The 17,893-nt window shown below is 32.0% G+C and overlaps 1 protein-coding gene across 1 annotated transcript in view; it reads right to left on the bottom strand.

Annotated features, from left to right (window-relative positions):
• LOC147067421 (solute carrier family 41 member 1-like) overlaps positions 1-17,893 on the bottom strand; it is a 96,689-nt gene that overhangs the window by 37,383 nt on the left and 41,413 nt on the right. The window contains exon 3 of the mRNA XM_085953952.1: positions 5,778-5,908. Coding sequence (XP_085810078.1) covers positions 5,778-5,908 — 131 coding nt within the window. The remainder of the gene's footprint in view (positions 1-5,777; positions 5,909-17,893) is intronic.

The following is a 17,893-nucleotide window of genomic DNA, read 5'->3' as shown; positions in this document are numbered from 1 at the left end:
AGTGGCTGACATGCATTTCTCGTAAAAAACAAAATCTGTCAATACAAACCTCTACTCTGTGGAGGCTCATATGATCCTATTAGGATCGGACATGGTCGAAAGAAAAAGAAGAAAATTCGCCCCTATCGCTTTACTGCGCAAGCGCAGATCGAAAATAATCTTACTTGCGCGTAATAAATCATCACAATTCGGAAGCTTCCAAACTTGTTTGATTTATGCACGCAATCTTACCAATTGCAGGATAATACATGTTTCCCCATACATTTTCTTACTGTGCACAGTACATCCATGCACGTGTAAACGGGTATGATGATAATAAGACCGACTATTAAATAATAATAGTAGGTAAATCCCGAAAAATCAAGTATGAATGTCATTATTTGAAAAACGTTGACGTTTGAAAGTGAAAATTACGAGTGGTAGCGTTAGAGGGTAGTAAATTTTGACATGGTATGCGTACAAGATATCAACTCGTAAGACAGGAGCCAGGGAAATAGAATAAAATACGCCATGTGGGTAAAAAACAACGAAATAAGATGCGATAGTAAGTTATTAATGTTATCAAATAAATTGCTTTTCTATAGTCAAATTTTTAAAGCATGTCACTTGCCGAAACGAATTTTCTATCTTTGGTTCATGATGAGAGCATCTATAAATAATAAGATACTATAGGTGCTTTTCAATAATGTAGAACCTATTTTTTCTGTCCATAAAATATATATTAAACAATCCGTGGATGGAAAGCGACAATGATATCCGTGTTCCCGATGTGACCTAGCTAGGCTGTGGGGACTATAATAGAAAAGGATAGCGCGGCTCAATTGTGATCGGTGGATTATGATTTGAAATGTCGATTGCAGGATAAAATTAACATGTTTATTTTTCTTAAATCAATATTATTTATATCAGAACTGTTTCGGGGTAGTAGATGATAGAGCGAAGATCACCCCGGATGGTGGCTAACCTTTGATAAGGGATGTCACGATAAGAATATGTATATCCAGGGTACCATTTTAATGCCGAAGAATAAATCCGATTAAAAAAATAGTATACATATTTTCACGAGGGGAACTCTGTAACGTATGCGTTCTTCTTCGATTGTGAGATGAGGCGGATTTTTTTGATGCAGTCGATCCGTCACAAGATTTAAAAGGGTCCCAGTAAACAGTTGAAGCCAGTCATATAACTAATAAAGAATACCAGAATCTTAAAAAGATACGTATTTTTCACACGTTGAGCAAACAACATAACCCAAACATAACAAAATCCCTGCATATAATGTAAATAAAATAGTCAAACAAATAATACTTCTTCACAAAAAATAATCCATTGATATTGTTATGTCTCTTCACTGTCATATTCAATAATAATCATTTTTATTTACAGCATGTGATTCTAGTAAAAAGATACATTGATTATGTACCTACACTGTGAGTTGATTTTTTAGTTTGTATTAAATTTTTGAATAATGTTTAGCATAAAAAATAGTCAGTGCCTCAAAAATGTACACGGATATACACAACACACACTGGTGGTAATTGTGTATCATTTCACGCTTAGTTATCATTCTCAAAAAAACATGTATAATTCCGTAATAAATAGTAATATTTCAATACAATACAAATACAGAATATCTTCGAGATACATAATAATTGACTTTCGTCTATCTATGTAATATATTCTTGCCATGTCAAATACAAATTCATATTCCAGGTAGTTTATGTTCTGAAAATATGACAATAAATTTGAATTCACATCTGATCGTTCCAAGTATGTAAGTTACTAATGCAGTTTATTTGTCCACATGCGTTTTGGATTCACAGTAATCGAATGCGCAAGGTTCATCATGCAAGTTCATTTTCACTTAAATCTGCATCTGTGCAAATATCAGCTGTCAGCAGCTGTCTATAATTTGGCCCAATTATTATCATGATTGCAATTAACCCATCCGCGCCGGTTCACAATCAACTTTATAATAATAACATTTCAATAACACATATTTTTTAATAGTTAACACTATGTTAGGCTAAGATTATAATGACGTAAAATATATTATGTGATATTGTATGAATAAGTTAAGGAATGAAAAATTACGATGTCATTCGTATGGTTTCGCTTAGTAGGTACCTCGGCCGTGGCTCTGAATAGCGAATTAAGATGGTAGTGCTATACAGTGGCGAAGGGTAGAGGTAGGCTGTTTTTTCAGTCATTGAACTAAGACTACAATTTACAGATAGTGTTGGTTAGTTTTTTTTTTTAAATCAATTCGTCACCTGAATACTAAAACCAGACAACTTGATTTCTTGTTTTTGAGATAGCCATTGAATATGATTCTACATTTCCTTCTCTACAAAACGATAAAACTAGGTAGGTAGGTACGTCAGAAGTTAATGGGAACTGTATTAATTTTGTGTTTGAAAATATTAGATAACTTTAAAACCATAAATGCATTAAACAAATAAAATAATATATCTACAATATTTTTTCATATAATTGAACATTTATTATTTAATTGTTCCCAAGAAAAGCACAATTTTACAATTTTATTTTAAATAATAATTATAGCCTAGATTTATGTTAATCAAGTAAAGCTAAAATTTATCAACAATGACCAAATCAGAGTTATCTAGTTGTAGTATTGAGGTGACGAATTAAATCCTGCTTAAACCAAACCATAATAGTTTTAGCATGTTATGGGCAATCCGACAAAAATAGTGCACACTAGTGCTTTTTCAGTCACATTTGTTTGTTTTCGTTGAATGAAGAATAATACATTTTACAAAGCTGTTCGTATTTTAAAATTCATTAATCCCTGGCCTAAACAAAACCATAATCGATAATAAATATTCTTTTATCTGTAATATCTGTAAAATAATGTAAGGATTAATGGCATAATTTTTGAGTCGAAACCTATTCTCTCTTTTTTTATTAAATTATGAAACGTATTACAATATAATTACTATATTCCCTATTTCCAGTGTTGCCACCAAGTAAGGGTGACCACACTTGGTCTGAGTGACGACCTTCAAAGTCATCGTTGCTACGTCGATGTACGAACAGAACATTTTTTATGAACATACTTTGTCATAACAACAAGAAACAGCAAAAAAATGGCGTCGGGGTCTGATAAGTTTGTCTATTTATTTAACAACTGGATTTTAAGTGGTCACGAATGATAACATAACACAAAAAATAAAATTATACTCACTGACTAAATTGATATACATATAAATTAGTTTTAATCGCCATGATGTATTCTAAGCCTTTTTTCATCGACTATTATAAGAGTGTGACGTCATATCTAGCTTTGTGAAGATGCAGACAATACAAATGATTTTTATTCGATTTGTTTTTGTTTCAGGAAAAACGATTCATTTGTTTTCCCTCGGTCTTCCACACGCTTCTGGGAAATTTCGTAAAATGCGTCATATTATTTTCACCGTTATTTATTATACTGTCTTCTATTGAAGTACGTATTTATATTCAAAGAAAACATAATAAATAATCATTTGAACAGAGTAAACAATGAATCATAATGATGATCCTATTAATAGGTATGGTACGTGAGTGTAATATTATATTATAATAAAAAAACAATTATTAATGAAAATAGATCTTTATCAAAGACGGAGTGGGTACATTAGACAGAAGGAAGGTCGAGTAGATTTCCAGATTATATCAATCTTTTCTAATTAATAATGGCAATATCTTGTAAGAGCTATCGGGTTTATAACATAAACAATAAATAAAAACAAGCCTTCCAAGGATTCTAAGAAATCAGAATAAGCTTTGCGTGTTCAATCGATAAGTATGTTTTAAATGTAAAACAACGATGATTGTAATAATATATACCTAAAGACTTTTCTTTGCCAAATGTAGTAACTAAGTAGTTTTTGTTTATTTATCAAAATGTCTCTAGTTTGTATCGACTTTAGTCGGCCGTAGCGAAGGGTGGAGATAGACTGTTAAAATCCACCATAAATAGTGCACATTAACCTTTTTTAGTCATACGCATTTGTTTTTATTGAACTAAGACTACACTTTGCAGATAGATGGTGTTGGTTAGTTTTTAAAAATCAATTAAACTCTGCCTAATCCAAACCATAATAGTTTTGCTATACTTTGGGCAATACGACATAATTGTACACATTTTTTCATTCATACTTATTTGTTTTCGTTGGATTAAGAATCCATATTACACATATTGTTGGTTCATTTATTTAATTTCATTAAGCCCCGCCTAAACCAAAATATAATAGATACACAGACTATTCTATCTATAAAACATCCAAAGTTATGTATGATTTTATTGCGTAATTTTAGATATTTAATAGATAGACAAGTATTTTTTGAATATTACCTATTATGGCTTGGGGTTCGTAGGATCTCACTGAATTTAAAAAAACTAACCAACACCGTCTGTAAATTATAGTCTTATTTAAATGAAAACAAATATGTATGACTGATAAAGTTTGGTGTGCACTATTTATGGCGGATCTTAACAGCCTATCTCCACCCTTCGCCACTGGTAGTCGATAATAGTGTGCCTGATGAAATTTCTGCCCCCATCAACATTGATCTACGCGCTTCAGGTTTCACATGCAAGAAGGCAAATGATACGACCTTGTGATAACCGGATTCTTTAATGCTGGAGTTTGGTAGGTTGAAAGAAGTAAGAGAGCTCATTGAAAATGGAGGCTGATGGAAATATTGTACTGGATGCTTTCAAGATGTAACTGTGTACCGCAATGCTAGTAATAATGATATAAATCTATGAATTTCTCCAGAATCGTTAAACGCACTATAAAAAGTTGTACGAAATTTCTTTACTTCCGATAATGTAACCTACAATCGTACCGAAATGTCAAAATATTTAAATACCACGGCTTTGGACTTAAATATGACCGATTTACCTACATCGAGCCTTTGTTGAGTTATAGAAATATATTTTTTGACGTATTGATCATGGATTAGCGAGCCAATCAAAGGGCGACTATCATCACACCGATGGAAAATACAGTTAGTCAGAACTGGTCAGTTATTAAATATTTTATATGTGGCATTGATACTGCCAAAATCAAACGTATAGTGACTAGCAACACTGCTGAATTGTGGCTTAATTGAGAAACGCAAATGAAAGCTGTTAAAATAATCAAGTAGATAATAATATATACCTATATCGTATAAACAAAAATAAAGCATATTATTTCGCAGCATAAGCAGTATATTTCGTTTGAATTTCAATCGAAATACAGATTTATTTTACAGTGGGATACCAGTGGCGGTTTTAGATAACCCGGAGGCCCCTTGTAAAAACGTTGCCTGTGTGATAAGCTTTAAAAGATTGGGTTTATAATAGTTATGTTGCCAGGAGTTTTATTCTTTGATTATTTTTATTTCACTCAGATTGCGAAAAACAGGCACCATTTCAAGATTTAGGTACTTTCTTCCGCTTTATATGCTTCATGAAAAATTACCAATGTTGCGAACAAATGAACGAGATTCATGACTATATTATTTTATTTAATTATGTGTAAGATATAGGCATTTGACTACTTTGACATAATATGCCATTTGCGTTTTTCAATTCTAACACTATTTAGAGGCGGCTTCACGCATGCAAATAATTATGTCTACGCGTCTAGACTTAAGTTAGGTTATCTTTACTGTGACAACTCTGCATCTGGGCCTTGAGCTAGACATAGTGAAAATATATGTAGGCATTGGATGTTTTGCGTTAATGGAAAATCATTATATAAATATATTAATGTTCTTACTGGTGGTTGTTTTTCGTGTTCGTGTATGGACGCCTTGTTATTCTCGAGGTCTCCGGTACTGCCGCAAGTGGCGCTGTTGGAGGCGGAACTTAGCGACACCATGTCCAAGGTAGAACTGCTGCTTTTCTCATCTGAAACAAAGTCAAAAGTAAAAAATCAGACCGTGTTTTGATTATTTAAACTATAGTATCTCAAGATGGCAAAAAGGCAAGACACGGGTCGCAAAAATGACACAAATTAACGGAAGAGAGCAAAACTTAAATCAATAATAATTATTTAAACCTCTTCGTTTACGTATGCCTCACACGACTGATGATAGTTGTTTTTTAAATGTCCTTGTTATATCTCTCCAGTTATTTCTACATTTCGCGTTCCGCATAGTTGAATGTATTAAGAGCATAATTTACTAGGATATACTCGTACCATCATTATTATTATAATATAGACATACATTGTTCTTGGAGGAGTTTGTAGGGCTCAAATATACTATGCATATATTACACACAACACCATTTACACTAAAAAAATATATTTTTATTTTGGGGTGTTAATTTTACACACGGCACCTGGGCAGCATCTACCCAGGGTGCGGCTCTGATAACACATCTATACATTTTTCTGATGCTCTCACGAAACTGGTGATCATAATGAAATCAGGATAATCGATGTTATTACTGTAATTTTATGGTGGTATTTTTACATTATTATGACAGTTACAATACGCCATAACGATTAATGGCCCATTTCAGCAATTTATGTGTTTATGGATACATCGGTAATAATCACAATGCGTTACAAAAATAATATCTATGTTGTTATAGGTTTATTAGTGAGTACTTAAACTATTGTTCTGTAGTCATTGGTTACGAATGAAAATACACAGTTTGTTCAAATAATTAAGCAAGTGTTTGCTACGCTGTCATTAATATGATTATTTGTAATAATTTTATGTCCATAATAAAAAAATAATGGTTTTCGACACACAGTTAGACTCATATATTCATTATAGTTTGTTTTAAGAACATATTATATAATATGCCGTGTCCGGAAAATTGCACGTATGCAGTTGACCATATCAAAGATAACCGTGAGCTGTTTTGTCATAAACCAATGGCCGCATAGCATTGGTATCGCATTGATGTCTAAACAATACACTTAACACACGTCATAAAAACAAACGGAATACAAGGAAAAGACAGTAAGCAAATTAGAAATACAATCATATCGTATATATTTCTATAAAATATTGAATGATTCAAAAGTAGGTTAGCAAGTAAGTGTTCGTAAGTATCAAGTGAATATTGAATCTAATAAATTTGGAACATTACGTGTAATTTTTTATCTCAATGCTATACGCTCATATCTTTGCGGTACGATACGGTAAAATGTAATAGCTACATATATTCCATCCGAGAGCTCTGGGTTCGATCCCCAGTGAGGACACAATATATTATTTACGGGATTTTCTCAAAGCCTGGGTGTTTGTGATTGTTCAAAATTATTAACGACCACCTAGTACGAAAAAGCAAGGACATGGTTATTAATAATATAAAAAAATACCTTCATAGAATTTACATGTACCCATAATATGTGTTCTTTTCAGAGGTTAACTTTATAATTAAATTGATTAAAGACACCAGAGTCCTTCATAACATAAGTATATAAGCATACAAAAGACGTAGGTAAAGCGTTAAAAAATGCACCTCTCTGTTGTATTATATTATTTTAATTTTCTTAATTAATTATTGTATTCTATATTCTATATATTGTATCCTATATATTATGATATATATTATATACCATACAATTTGTAGCTTATAGCTAGTAATTTACGGCTAAATAGGCCAGTTATTATGGCATGTAATACTGTAAATAAATGAATAAGCATACAGGTCAACTTTCAAATTAATTCGGCTTCCTAAGTTTTTTCAGTATAAAGACATTGAAAAGAAGTCATACATTTTCAAGAGAGTTAAATTAGGTAGAGAAAACCATAGAAAATAACCTCGCTTATCAGAGTCAAAATACACTACATGAAGATGGGAGAGGTAATAGAATCAGTGATTTAAAAATATAATCTAAATACGAGGTCGAAGTTCAAGTTATTATTAAAAAGACAATGAAGCCATCTCCGAATCATTGGATCTGTCAAGAATACTTCTTGGCGTGGTCAATGCACTTTCTTTTCTCTGGTTTGGAGGAGTTATTGGCATGACGGATTGCCCAGCGGACCGCGACCGACAGGAAATCAACCATGCCGTTTGAGAAATATAATTTATTCTCTCTGGAAATAGATTTTTTACAATATTTACAACAATGCCTATAAGGTATAAGGTAATAATGAGATTACTGTTTTACCAAGAGATTGACACTTAACCGCACACTTTTTTTGATTCGTTCTTAGCAAACGACATTTTTAACGAAATATTTCGTTGAAATATTTTTCTTTGCAATACATTCATATAAGGTGCATTGGGGTAATTCCGACAGGAATTTCTATGAGATGACTAGAGGTTATATATTTCGGTTAATTATTCAAAGTGTTTTATATTTACTGCCATTATTGTTTTACCCCTGTGTACTTAAAGAAAAGATGTATGATAAATATATATTAGATTCTTGAATATATAGTTGGGTTCTTTAAATTGAGAATTTGAAATATTGAGTCATTTTTTTTTGGCATTGGGGAAATTACGAACTATCTTGGGGTAATTCCGAAATTATTCAAAAGTTGATTTTATTGCACTTTGACCGAAGGTTTACCTTTCTTTTTCGACCGTAATTACTCCTAACACAAAATATCATCAATTTTGTTAATAGTTTCCATAATCCCTAACTTTTGATACTATTAGTTCGGAATTACCCCAAAAAAAGATAGTGGTTCTCAACATTTCAGTTAAGTACTTAGGATTATAGGGATTGTGGAACGGGATGGAGCAGAGCAGGTTTATTCCCGGTTGTCACTACCAGTTTTGTTCCGACCGGTGACAAATAATGAGAAAAAATATCTCAATATGACACAAGTACCTACCACCTTAAATCAATAAAATAAAGACGAGGAAAATCAAAGAAAGTGATAATTTTAAAAATCAATTTTTATTTGAGTCTACATTCTTATTTGCTTACCTTGATAGAATAATATTTTTTATAAAGATGTCTTTTGTTTACTTACTGCTTTTTGCATAGCAAAATAATCTTTCTTCATACCCATACAATTAAATTAGTCAACATTAAAAGTGTTAAATGAAAGTCGGAACTTGTCTTTTTAATCATTTTCATCTACTTTTATGGCATAAACTTATAATTTATTCCTGCTAGCAAACCTAAAACTAAAATGCGGGCTACACTGTTAAAAAAATATAACAGAATTGATAAAGACACGGTCTGAAAGCCTCACATATACATAATAATGATCTATTGGTTTGGTACGCAATCAGTCAAAATAAATTCTATCTTTATCATTACATAAGTAATATTCTTTTTCATCAGCACTTTTTTTTGTATATCAAATCAAATCAAATCAAATCAAATCAAATCAAATCAAATTTATTTATTTTACATATAATGAACATAACAAATTACAAATTCAAAACGTTCACGACATGACATAAAATAAGTGTTAATTTAATACATAATTTTTAGCTAACCGGCAACCGTGGAGTTTCCACTCTCGACACCCATTCTTTTATGAATGAGTGAAGTGGCCAGTTATCCGCTCTCAAAACAGTGTCCGTGACATCAGAAGGGATACCTACCTTGAAGGATGCGTAGTCCCCCCTTGATTTAATTTTCACGACTGTGAAATCAGCGGTACATAACTTATTTAAATAAGTTAAAACATCAGCCGTTGTTGTATCTCTGTGAAGCGGGCAGATGTGATACTGCTTCACAACAGTTTTCGCTCGTCCAGCGAGGTTTCCCCGAACCGCGACACGCCGCTTCCGTGCAACGGTGGCCCATCCATCAACAATCCTAGGCGTAGGTAAATCTTCAGCTGGTTTCGGTTGTGAGGCCTCGTGTGACGATGAGGAGTCCTCTTCTGGGGCGACTGCTGGGATAACCCCGAGTGCAGGATAATTTTCTATTTTTGTTTTAATTTTCGATTGCGACCGTGTCGTCCTCGCATAAGTTGGTGGCGGTGTCGATCTCGGTGCCGGCACAGGAGGCGAGAGCGAGAAGCAAACAGTGTCGTTCGCTCGCTCGTTCGCTAGTGCACGCGCTGCCGGTGTAGGCGATGTCGCTGGCAACGGTACGTCTACTACAATTGCACTGGGCTTAATTGCACTTTTAAATGACACTGATTTATTTTTATAAATTTGGTGATCAGTTAGAATTTTTTCAATTGATTCTACCTTTTTTAACAAAATGGCAATCATTTCAGACTGCTGTCTTATAACACACAACAAATCCACATTTTCCATGGTATTACCGATGTTTTTAGACATTGTAATTCAGTTTTATAAGTAAATTATTGAATTTAAACTTAGAGCGCAGACTTGCACGTCTTGTCAGAATAGCGGCGTAACCTACCGATCTATCTATCTTCTTCACTATAATGACTCTGGAACTTTGTCACTATCTTTTCTTTTGGTCGTAATAAAGGTTAGCTACTGCTGTGGTCTCATAGTTTTTAAGAAGTTGATAGAGAAGTATGTTTCCTCATGTTTTATTATTTCTTCTATGAACCCAATATAGTACCTCCATTTTTTTCTGACAAGCACTGAATCATTTAATTTGTAATTTTCCTTCTTCTTGAGGGTCTTTTTCTTGAGTTTTGTATACTATATCTTTATTTTTCAGTTTTAGTAGCAGTTGTTCATCTTTGCCCTTTTCTTCTGAGTCTTCTCTAGTTGTGATATTTTTTTCCATTTATAAAAACATCAACGTTGTCTTTGTCATCTCTTTCGATGTGTCTTTTCTCTTCGTTTTTTTTGTCTGTTTTATCCGCTTGATTTTATTTACCTTTACTTTTTTTGCCAACACCTTTACTCTTAGTACAGAGAGAATTTGAATCGTTGTTGGTGAGCATCTTTTCGTCAGTTAAACTTTCACCATATTTCACATCTTTTGTTTTTTTTGTGACCTTGGTTCTTCCATGTATATTTTAAAATCATCTTCAGAGTATTCATCCATCAATACTTCAAAATCAAGATAATCTATAATATCAGAATCGCTATATTCGCTCATGATGTCGGATACACTAGTTATGCTGTTAAGTGAAGGCTGGTGTTACCGCACTTACCCAAGATTATATATAATAGGACGTGCGATAGCTTCTTATTAGGACGACGCTAAATTTACTATAGTAAGTATATTATGTACATCTAAATTAGATAAAATTTTAGTATATTTACAGATTGAGAAGCACTGCCAATTAGTATGAAAAAGTTAAGTGGGCTATTGCGGAATGAATATATATCGGAATAACCCCAAAGGGGTATTTCCGAAAAAAAATAAAAAACAGAGCTAGGACATTGTGTTCCTCTCACAATTCGTAAAAAACGATAATCTATCGTAAAAGCAATCACTTATTCAAATAACTTACCAGAATTTCGAGATATGTAAGTTGGGGTAATTACGAATCAGCAAAAATGGCGCGAAAAACACTTCTCCGAAAAAACTTGATGGTATGCACGCATTGTTGACACTAGCGACTAGCGACGACTGTCAAGGCGAACACAATGAACATGGTGTCTAGACTAAATGTTGCCAATAGGAAAATATTGCTTCGATTGGTAGAATTTTTGAACTTTCGGAATATACCCATATTCGGAATTACCCCAATGCACCTTATTACGTTCAGAGGCGGATTTAACTGTTCAGCTATTATTTTTCTATGTTATTTAGGGAAATGTATTCATTGGTTTTAGGAGTAGGTATCTTAGGTAGCTCAACGTGGTCATTCAAGGTAAAATATAGTACACAGTTGAAAACAATAATTATTATAAGTAGCCTGGGTGTAGCACCATTGAATACCTGATTAACGAGTTATAATTGAGATAAATAGTAAAAATGATTGATGCCAGAACCGATGTAGTTAATTACCTACCTTAGGCGATGACTATTGTTTATAAAAGTGTAAACGAATATGTCATCGGAAGAGTGTCAAAAAACAGATGGAATATAGACGAGTGATGGTGTTGCACTATTTTCCGGGATGCAGTCAACATGGATGATAACGACGCAAGATAATGAGAAGTGGGGAAGCCAATGATGATTTTGATATAATAGCTATATATTTAATATTGAAGATTGATTTTCACAATATTAACTACAAAGTAGCTCGGTCAATATGTTGCGTACCAGGACAATTATTGAACGCACGGACAGATTCACTAGCATAGATATAAAATTTATATCAAAATATGGTCACTCTGTTACTTATTACAAAATAATAATATTGATCACTATAGTTCTCCATAATTACCGTTTATTATTGCGGATTGGAGTATGTCTTTTAGAGTATGAAATGTCAAATAATTAAAGTTCGCAGTCAATTGAATGCATAAGGATCATCAGTGGAGTTTATTTTATGGATCTCTAGCTAGATAATGCAGCAACTACAATGTAAATAAAGAAACGGTAAATTATCCTGAAATCATTACATAATGATTTAATATTACGTCTGCGTTTAATTGTTAATGGCAATGTATGATTTCGTATTTATTTTATCAATGCAGTGTGCTCAGCGGATAAAAAGTACATTTCAGATGTCCAGCACTGGTATTTTTTTAAATGTATTACCTTGTGTAAACTATTTACTATCGAGATCAGAGTATGATGTACTTACTGTCAAGAAAACACAAGGTTTGTTCAATTGTCTTACTTTTTTGTAATACAATGAAGTAAGGAAATATTTCGCTGAGATTTTGCCGCCGCAATAATCCATTTCACCATTGGTTTGAATTTTTCTTGATTTCGAGGCCAAATGCAATAAAGACAATTACTTCGGTGATACCTAAGACATATCTAAATCAAATGAGAAAAATACTATTATTTGGCGGATTTTAAACGTAAAAGTGATTACCAATAATTAAGAAAAAAGTAAATGTATCCAATAAAAATCAGATAGCTTTCTCAGTTAGTTAAGTTTACAAACGAAAAGTATGTATTACAATTTTGATACATAAACCAGTTATATACAATATTAGAAAAGATTTTTAAACCACGCACCTAATATAAAGTTACCCTTTATTTAGCAAAGGGCAAAGGGCAAAATGAATAGAATTTACTCTTCTACTGAACGAAAACCGATGGAAAGAGAGAAAGAAATAATATATAAATGTTATTTTTATCCTTAGCTATTGAATTTTGTGGTTTGAATTGCCAAAATTCCGGGATTAATAACGATAGAATATTTTCAAAGTTAATAAGCTTTCACATTATCTTCACCCGAAATTACTTATTTAGGTAAATTAAAGTATACATACGTCTTTACATGATTTGGAACACCTCACAAACACACATAGGTATTTGAAAAATATTTGTACATAATTGCATTTGAACTCACAACCATCCTAATCCGGACGTAGGTTATAGTTGGATTCAATGATTATTAAAATTATAATTATTATAAACATAACATGATTTTATATTAACTGCATTAACATAATAAAAACAAATTCCAAAGTTTGAAATATACTAGAATGTATTTTTTTTCATTTCAATGTCAAAAAAAAAAAATCATAGGTATACACAACATAAAAAATGGAAATCTTTCATGTTTTCATAAATCTTGGTGCACTCGGGATTTGGATTGTGAATATTAGTTCCAAATTACGCTGATTGAAATTCTATCCGGGATTGCAATAATTAAATGATTGGAAACGGTTAGAAAAACAATTTGTGATCATTGAAAAAAATGAAGTAAGTGGTGAAGTATTTATTCTCTGAAATAAATATGTGTCAAAAATGATAACCGTATTTGTCTGTCTGTCTCATTATAGTCATTATAATACGGTGACATTTCCCAAAGTTATTCGTCTGTCATTTTTTCGCGCGTAAACATTAAACACTTCCGATTCGCGCCGTTTTATAAGCGGCCATATTAATTTACTGCCAGAGACGATAAAGTGATTAAAAAAAGAGTATTTGCTCGCGGATTAACTGGATTACGCCCGTGATAGGGATGTTTAAAAATCTCAGACTGGGTTGGGTACTTACGGAATAGCTTGCTTATCGTTTTGAACAGGCAACACATAAATAAATAAATTTAAGTCGTATTAAATTAAACGATCCAGTGATCCCGACAGCGATATAATTTATTTTAGATTAATAAAATTAAGAAGTACATCTACCATATTTATCACTAAGTAGGTATATATAGAAAACTCTCTATTTTTTTGGGCCACGACTCTGTATTTTGATTGCATTTTTAATAAATTTAAAAAATTAATAATAATAGTATTACATAAACTAGAAAATAAATAGATAATACAATCATAGATAGATATATATACATAATATGTTTATAGGTTATATATGTATATATATTCATTAGATATAGTCAATTAACTGTCATTTACTTTTGTTTGTAAGAAATAAAAAGGCTTTTTTATTTTTATTTTATATATACCTACCTATATAAAACCCTCTATTTTTTTGGGCCACGACTATGTATTTTGATTGCGTTTTTACCATGAAATGCATTTTTTTCTTCGTCTATTTTACCTCTATTTTGTCCATTTTGATTAATTGAAATAGTTCACATTAATTTAAAATTTCACATAATATGTTCAAGGAATTCGAGTTTGCATTCTGATGGAGAGATGAAATTTACTGTGTGGAGGTCCATATTTGTATTATTTAATGAAACTATTGACAATAAAAGCTGTCCTTTGTAAGGAAAATTCCGAAATTTCAGATTATCCAAAATCAAAGACGAGAGCATTTTACAGCTATTCCTCTATTTTTTTCCCTCATCAAGAAGTTTTTTTTAAGAAATCCGTCAAAATTGCCACCTTTACTATTTCCAGCATCGATCTCAACTTTCTGTGTGCCGGTGGTTGAAGTTTTACATGGTTCCACAATTTTTTGTGCGCCAAAAGAATTTCCCCACGCGTCTAACGTGACACGCCTGCTGTAGGTTTGCCCACGCTGGATTACGTAGAAATACGAAATACGTCAAGAACTTATTAAATAATATTTATATGACGTGCATAGCGAGTAACAAAAAATAAAAGATAAATTTCTGTAAAAGATTAATTATCCTATTTATAAAAACAATAGGTAATGTATTAGTAACAGTAAATGGATAATTATTCTGTCCATATAAAAGACCATGTTCCATAAAAGCTCTACGTATACTGATTAGTACGACATGTTATATGTTTAAATCAATTTGTTACGCACACAATACACAATGACACGTTTTCCAATAATCTATCACACGTGCTAATTTTGTCAAGAAAAATACTGTGAAGCCACAAGAAAATAAATCAATATTGCTTAGGCTATAGACGATTTTATAAAATACCGTGGAATTAATATATATCCAAATTAAGTATGATTTTTTAAGAACACATAATTGATTAGATATACAATAGTTTAATGATGGGTTATAATAAAATGATGTTTTTGTATCGCACTGACTTTGTGAAGGTGTGTCAATTACTTGAGTGTAATTATTTTGCTATACGAATAGGAACATATTATGTGAAGGGAAACTAGAAGAAATTATAAAGTTGAACGCAGGGAACTCAGAAATAACGGGAACTGAAATACCTAACATGTAAGGAGAAGCAGGCAACCGATTTCGAGTAAGGAAGAATACGGGTTAAATTTAAACACGTGTCAAGAATATGTCATACGTCGAATACTGACAACTGCTCTCGGTTTATGCATTGACGCTCATTTAATATTGGCGTATTACAGACACTATTGCACGTCTATAATGCGTGGTTCATTATTGTAGGACACACACATACAAAATCCTGTGTCAAAATTCACTGTATTGGTATATAGCCTATCGGAATTCTATTTCTTATCTGTTCTGGTACAGCAATAGCAAAGCAATAGTATATATAGTTATTTTTTTATGATTAGCATGTTGCCAGTTGTCACTGATAGATATTTTAGAAATCAACATCACCTGTTATTTATTCTCCCAATAAATAACCTGAGATTGATGATGCTAATTGGAAGTTCAATAACTGTATTCAATCGAATTGTTTCAAATATTGTTATATTCCACTTACGCGAGAGCGAGTTTAGGTGGACGCTGTTTTATAGATATTTTTAAATAGGCTTAAAATCTTACATTTTCCAGTTTTATTTCATATTGCGAAAGCATTGAATTTGTAAATTTCCATTTTTACTATATTATGTAAAATAAATATTTTTGAAATTGTTTTGAAAATATGTTATACGTATACCTTAAATACATACGTAGACATTATAAGAACTGCTTCTCGAATAGATTAAAAACTAAATTATGGCAAATAAAAGTAATGAAAATGATACTGTAGTTAGCATTAATCCATTAAAACAACTGACAATAAAATAAATTATGATAATTATAATAAATATTTTATGAGTTTGTCAACTTTTTCTGTGTCTACACGACTTTATAAATCTTGTAAATTATAGAAAATAGGTAAGAAAAAGGAAGAACAGTAGAATAAAAGTACTGTAATCATTTTATTTCAACCACAGTAGGCGAATAATATGAAAGTTATAATATTTATGTTATCCCATTATGTACCTACTTATATTTTATGTAAGTATCTACTTAGTACATACCAACAGCAGAGTATTATGAACAAATACAAATCCTAGAATAATAAATTATCATCTTGGGCATTAATCGGTGTGGATTTGTTTTCATGGTTGTCTCTGTTATCTGAACATTCGATCGGATGCACTGCTACGTCGCAAAAATATAAATATTATCAATTTGTCACGTATCAATGAAAAAATAAAGGGATTTAATATAAACTTGCGTAGTACCTAATACTAACATAAATTTATTATGACAGGTAATAGATTCTTGGGTTTCCAGCGCGTGTACTTCTTCCTTCTTTCCTCGACGTTTAGAGATAGAAATAATCTCTTGATAATGGCCTCTGCTACAAGCATGAAACGTCGAGTAAAGAAGGAAGAAGTACACGCGGTGGAAACCCAAGAATGACGTTAAAAAAGCGACCGTGAAAGTCGCAAGCATAATTAAGACATACATAATTTTGAAAAACACTTTTGAGAAAATGCATTATAACCATTAGAAAAAAAAACTTTTTGAAAAAAGTAAGACACCCCGCAGGAATCGAACCTGCATCTCTCGGGTATCGCGCCCGCCGTGCATAGACCACTATGCTAAAGCTGCCATACTAATTACGACAAATTTTAACTATTGGCTCGTACATACTCTCTGATGTACTTTCCAAATTGAGCTACGATTGGCTATCGGTTTTTGTATTTTAAATCAAAGTAGGTGTTACTTTGATTACTAACCGATGTCATAGATTACTCCAAGATATTTTAGTGTTGTAACTTACTTGAAGTTGGTAATAATTTTTAATTAACATTTTTTTTTATTCAACGAATAATATACATATTTATGTATTTGTTCAATAGTTAGAAATAGTCTAAGAGTTAGAATAACTTTCTTAAATCTTGTGAATTGTTCATTGAATAACAAAAATAGTTAAATACAAATTATTAAGACAGTTTCGCAAATTTAAAAATCATTTGAAATATTGCCAATTTCAAAGTTCCGTAATCCTCTGCCGCCGTCGCAAATGTAAGTTGCGTGACCTTGGATTAGCATGTTAGTAAGCCTGATAATGATTTTTGGTGATCCTCCTAAATCTAATTTAATCTCAGATTTTTAACGCTATGCTAGGAATTTCATGATGTCAATGTTTTCGTTTCGAGTGCATGCATGGTTTTTATGCACGTTATTTATAATATTTATACTAATGACAAATAGAAGACGTAGCTTGCGACCGGCCGCTTTGCTGGAGAAATCATATAAAATCTCTCCGTGCTGTATTCAACGGAATAAAAAATAGTCCGGCCGAATTCGCAATGATAACATCTCGGCTAGCTTAAATTATCAAAAAAAATTTTACTTGACATGTCATATTGATTTACATAGTAACGCACGTATATATTAATAA

The sequence above is a fragment of the Rhyacophila brunnea genome, unplaced genomic scaffold (genome assembly GCF_057557595.1).
Source record: "Rhyacophila brunnea isolate RB1 unplaced genomic scaffold, BYU_Rbru_1.0 scaffold_4, whole genome shotgun sequence".
NCBI classification, from domain to species: domain Eukaryota; kingdom Metazoa; phylum Arthropoda; class Insecta; order Trichoptera; family Rhyacophilidae; genus Rhyacophila; species Rhyacophila brunnea.
This window is presented reverse-complemented; position numbering and strand designations above follow the sequence as displayed.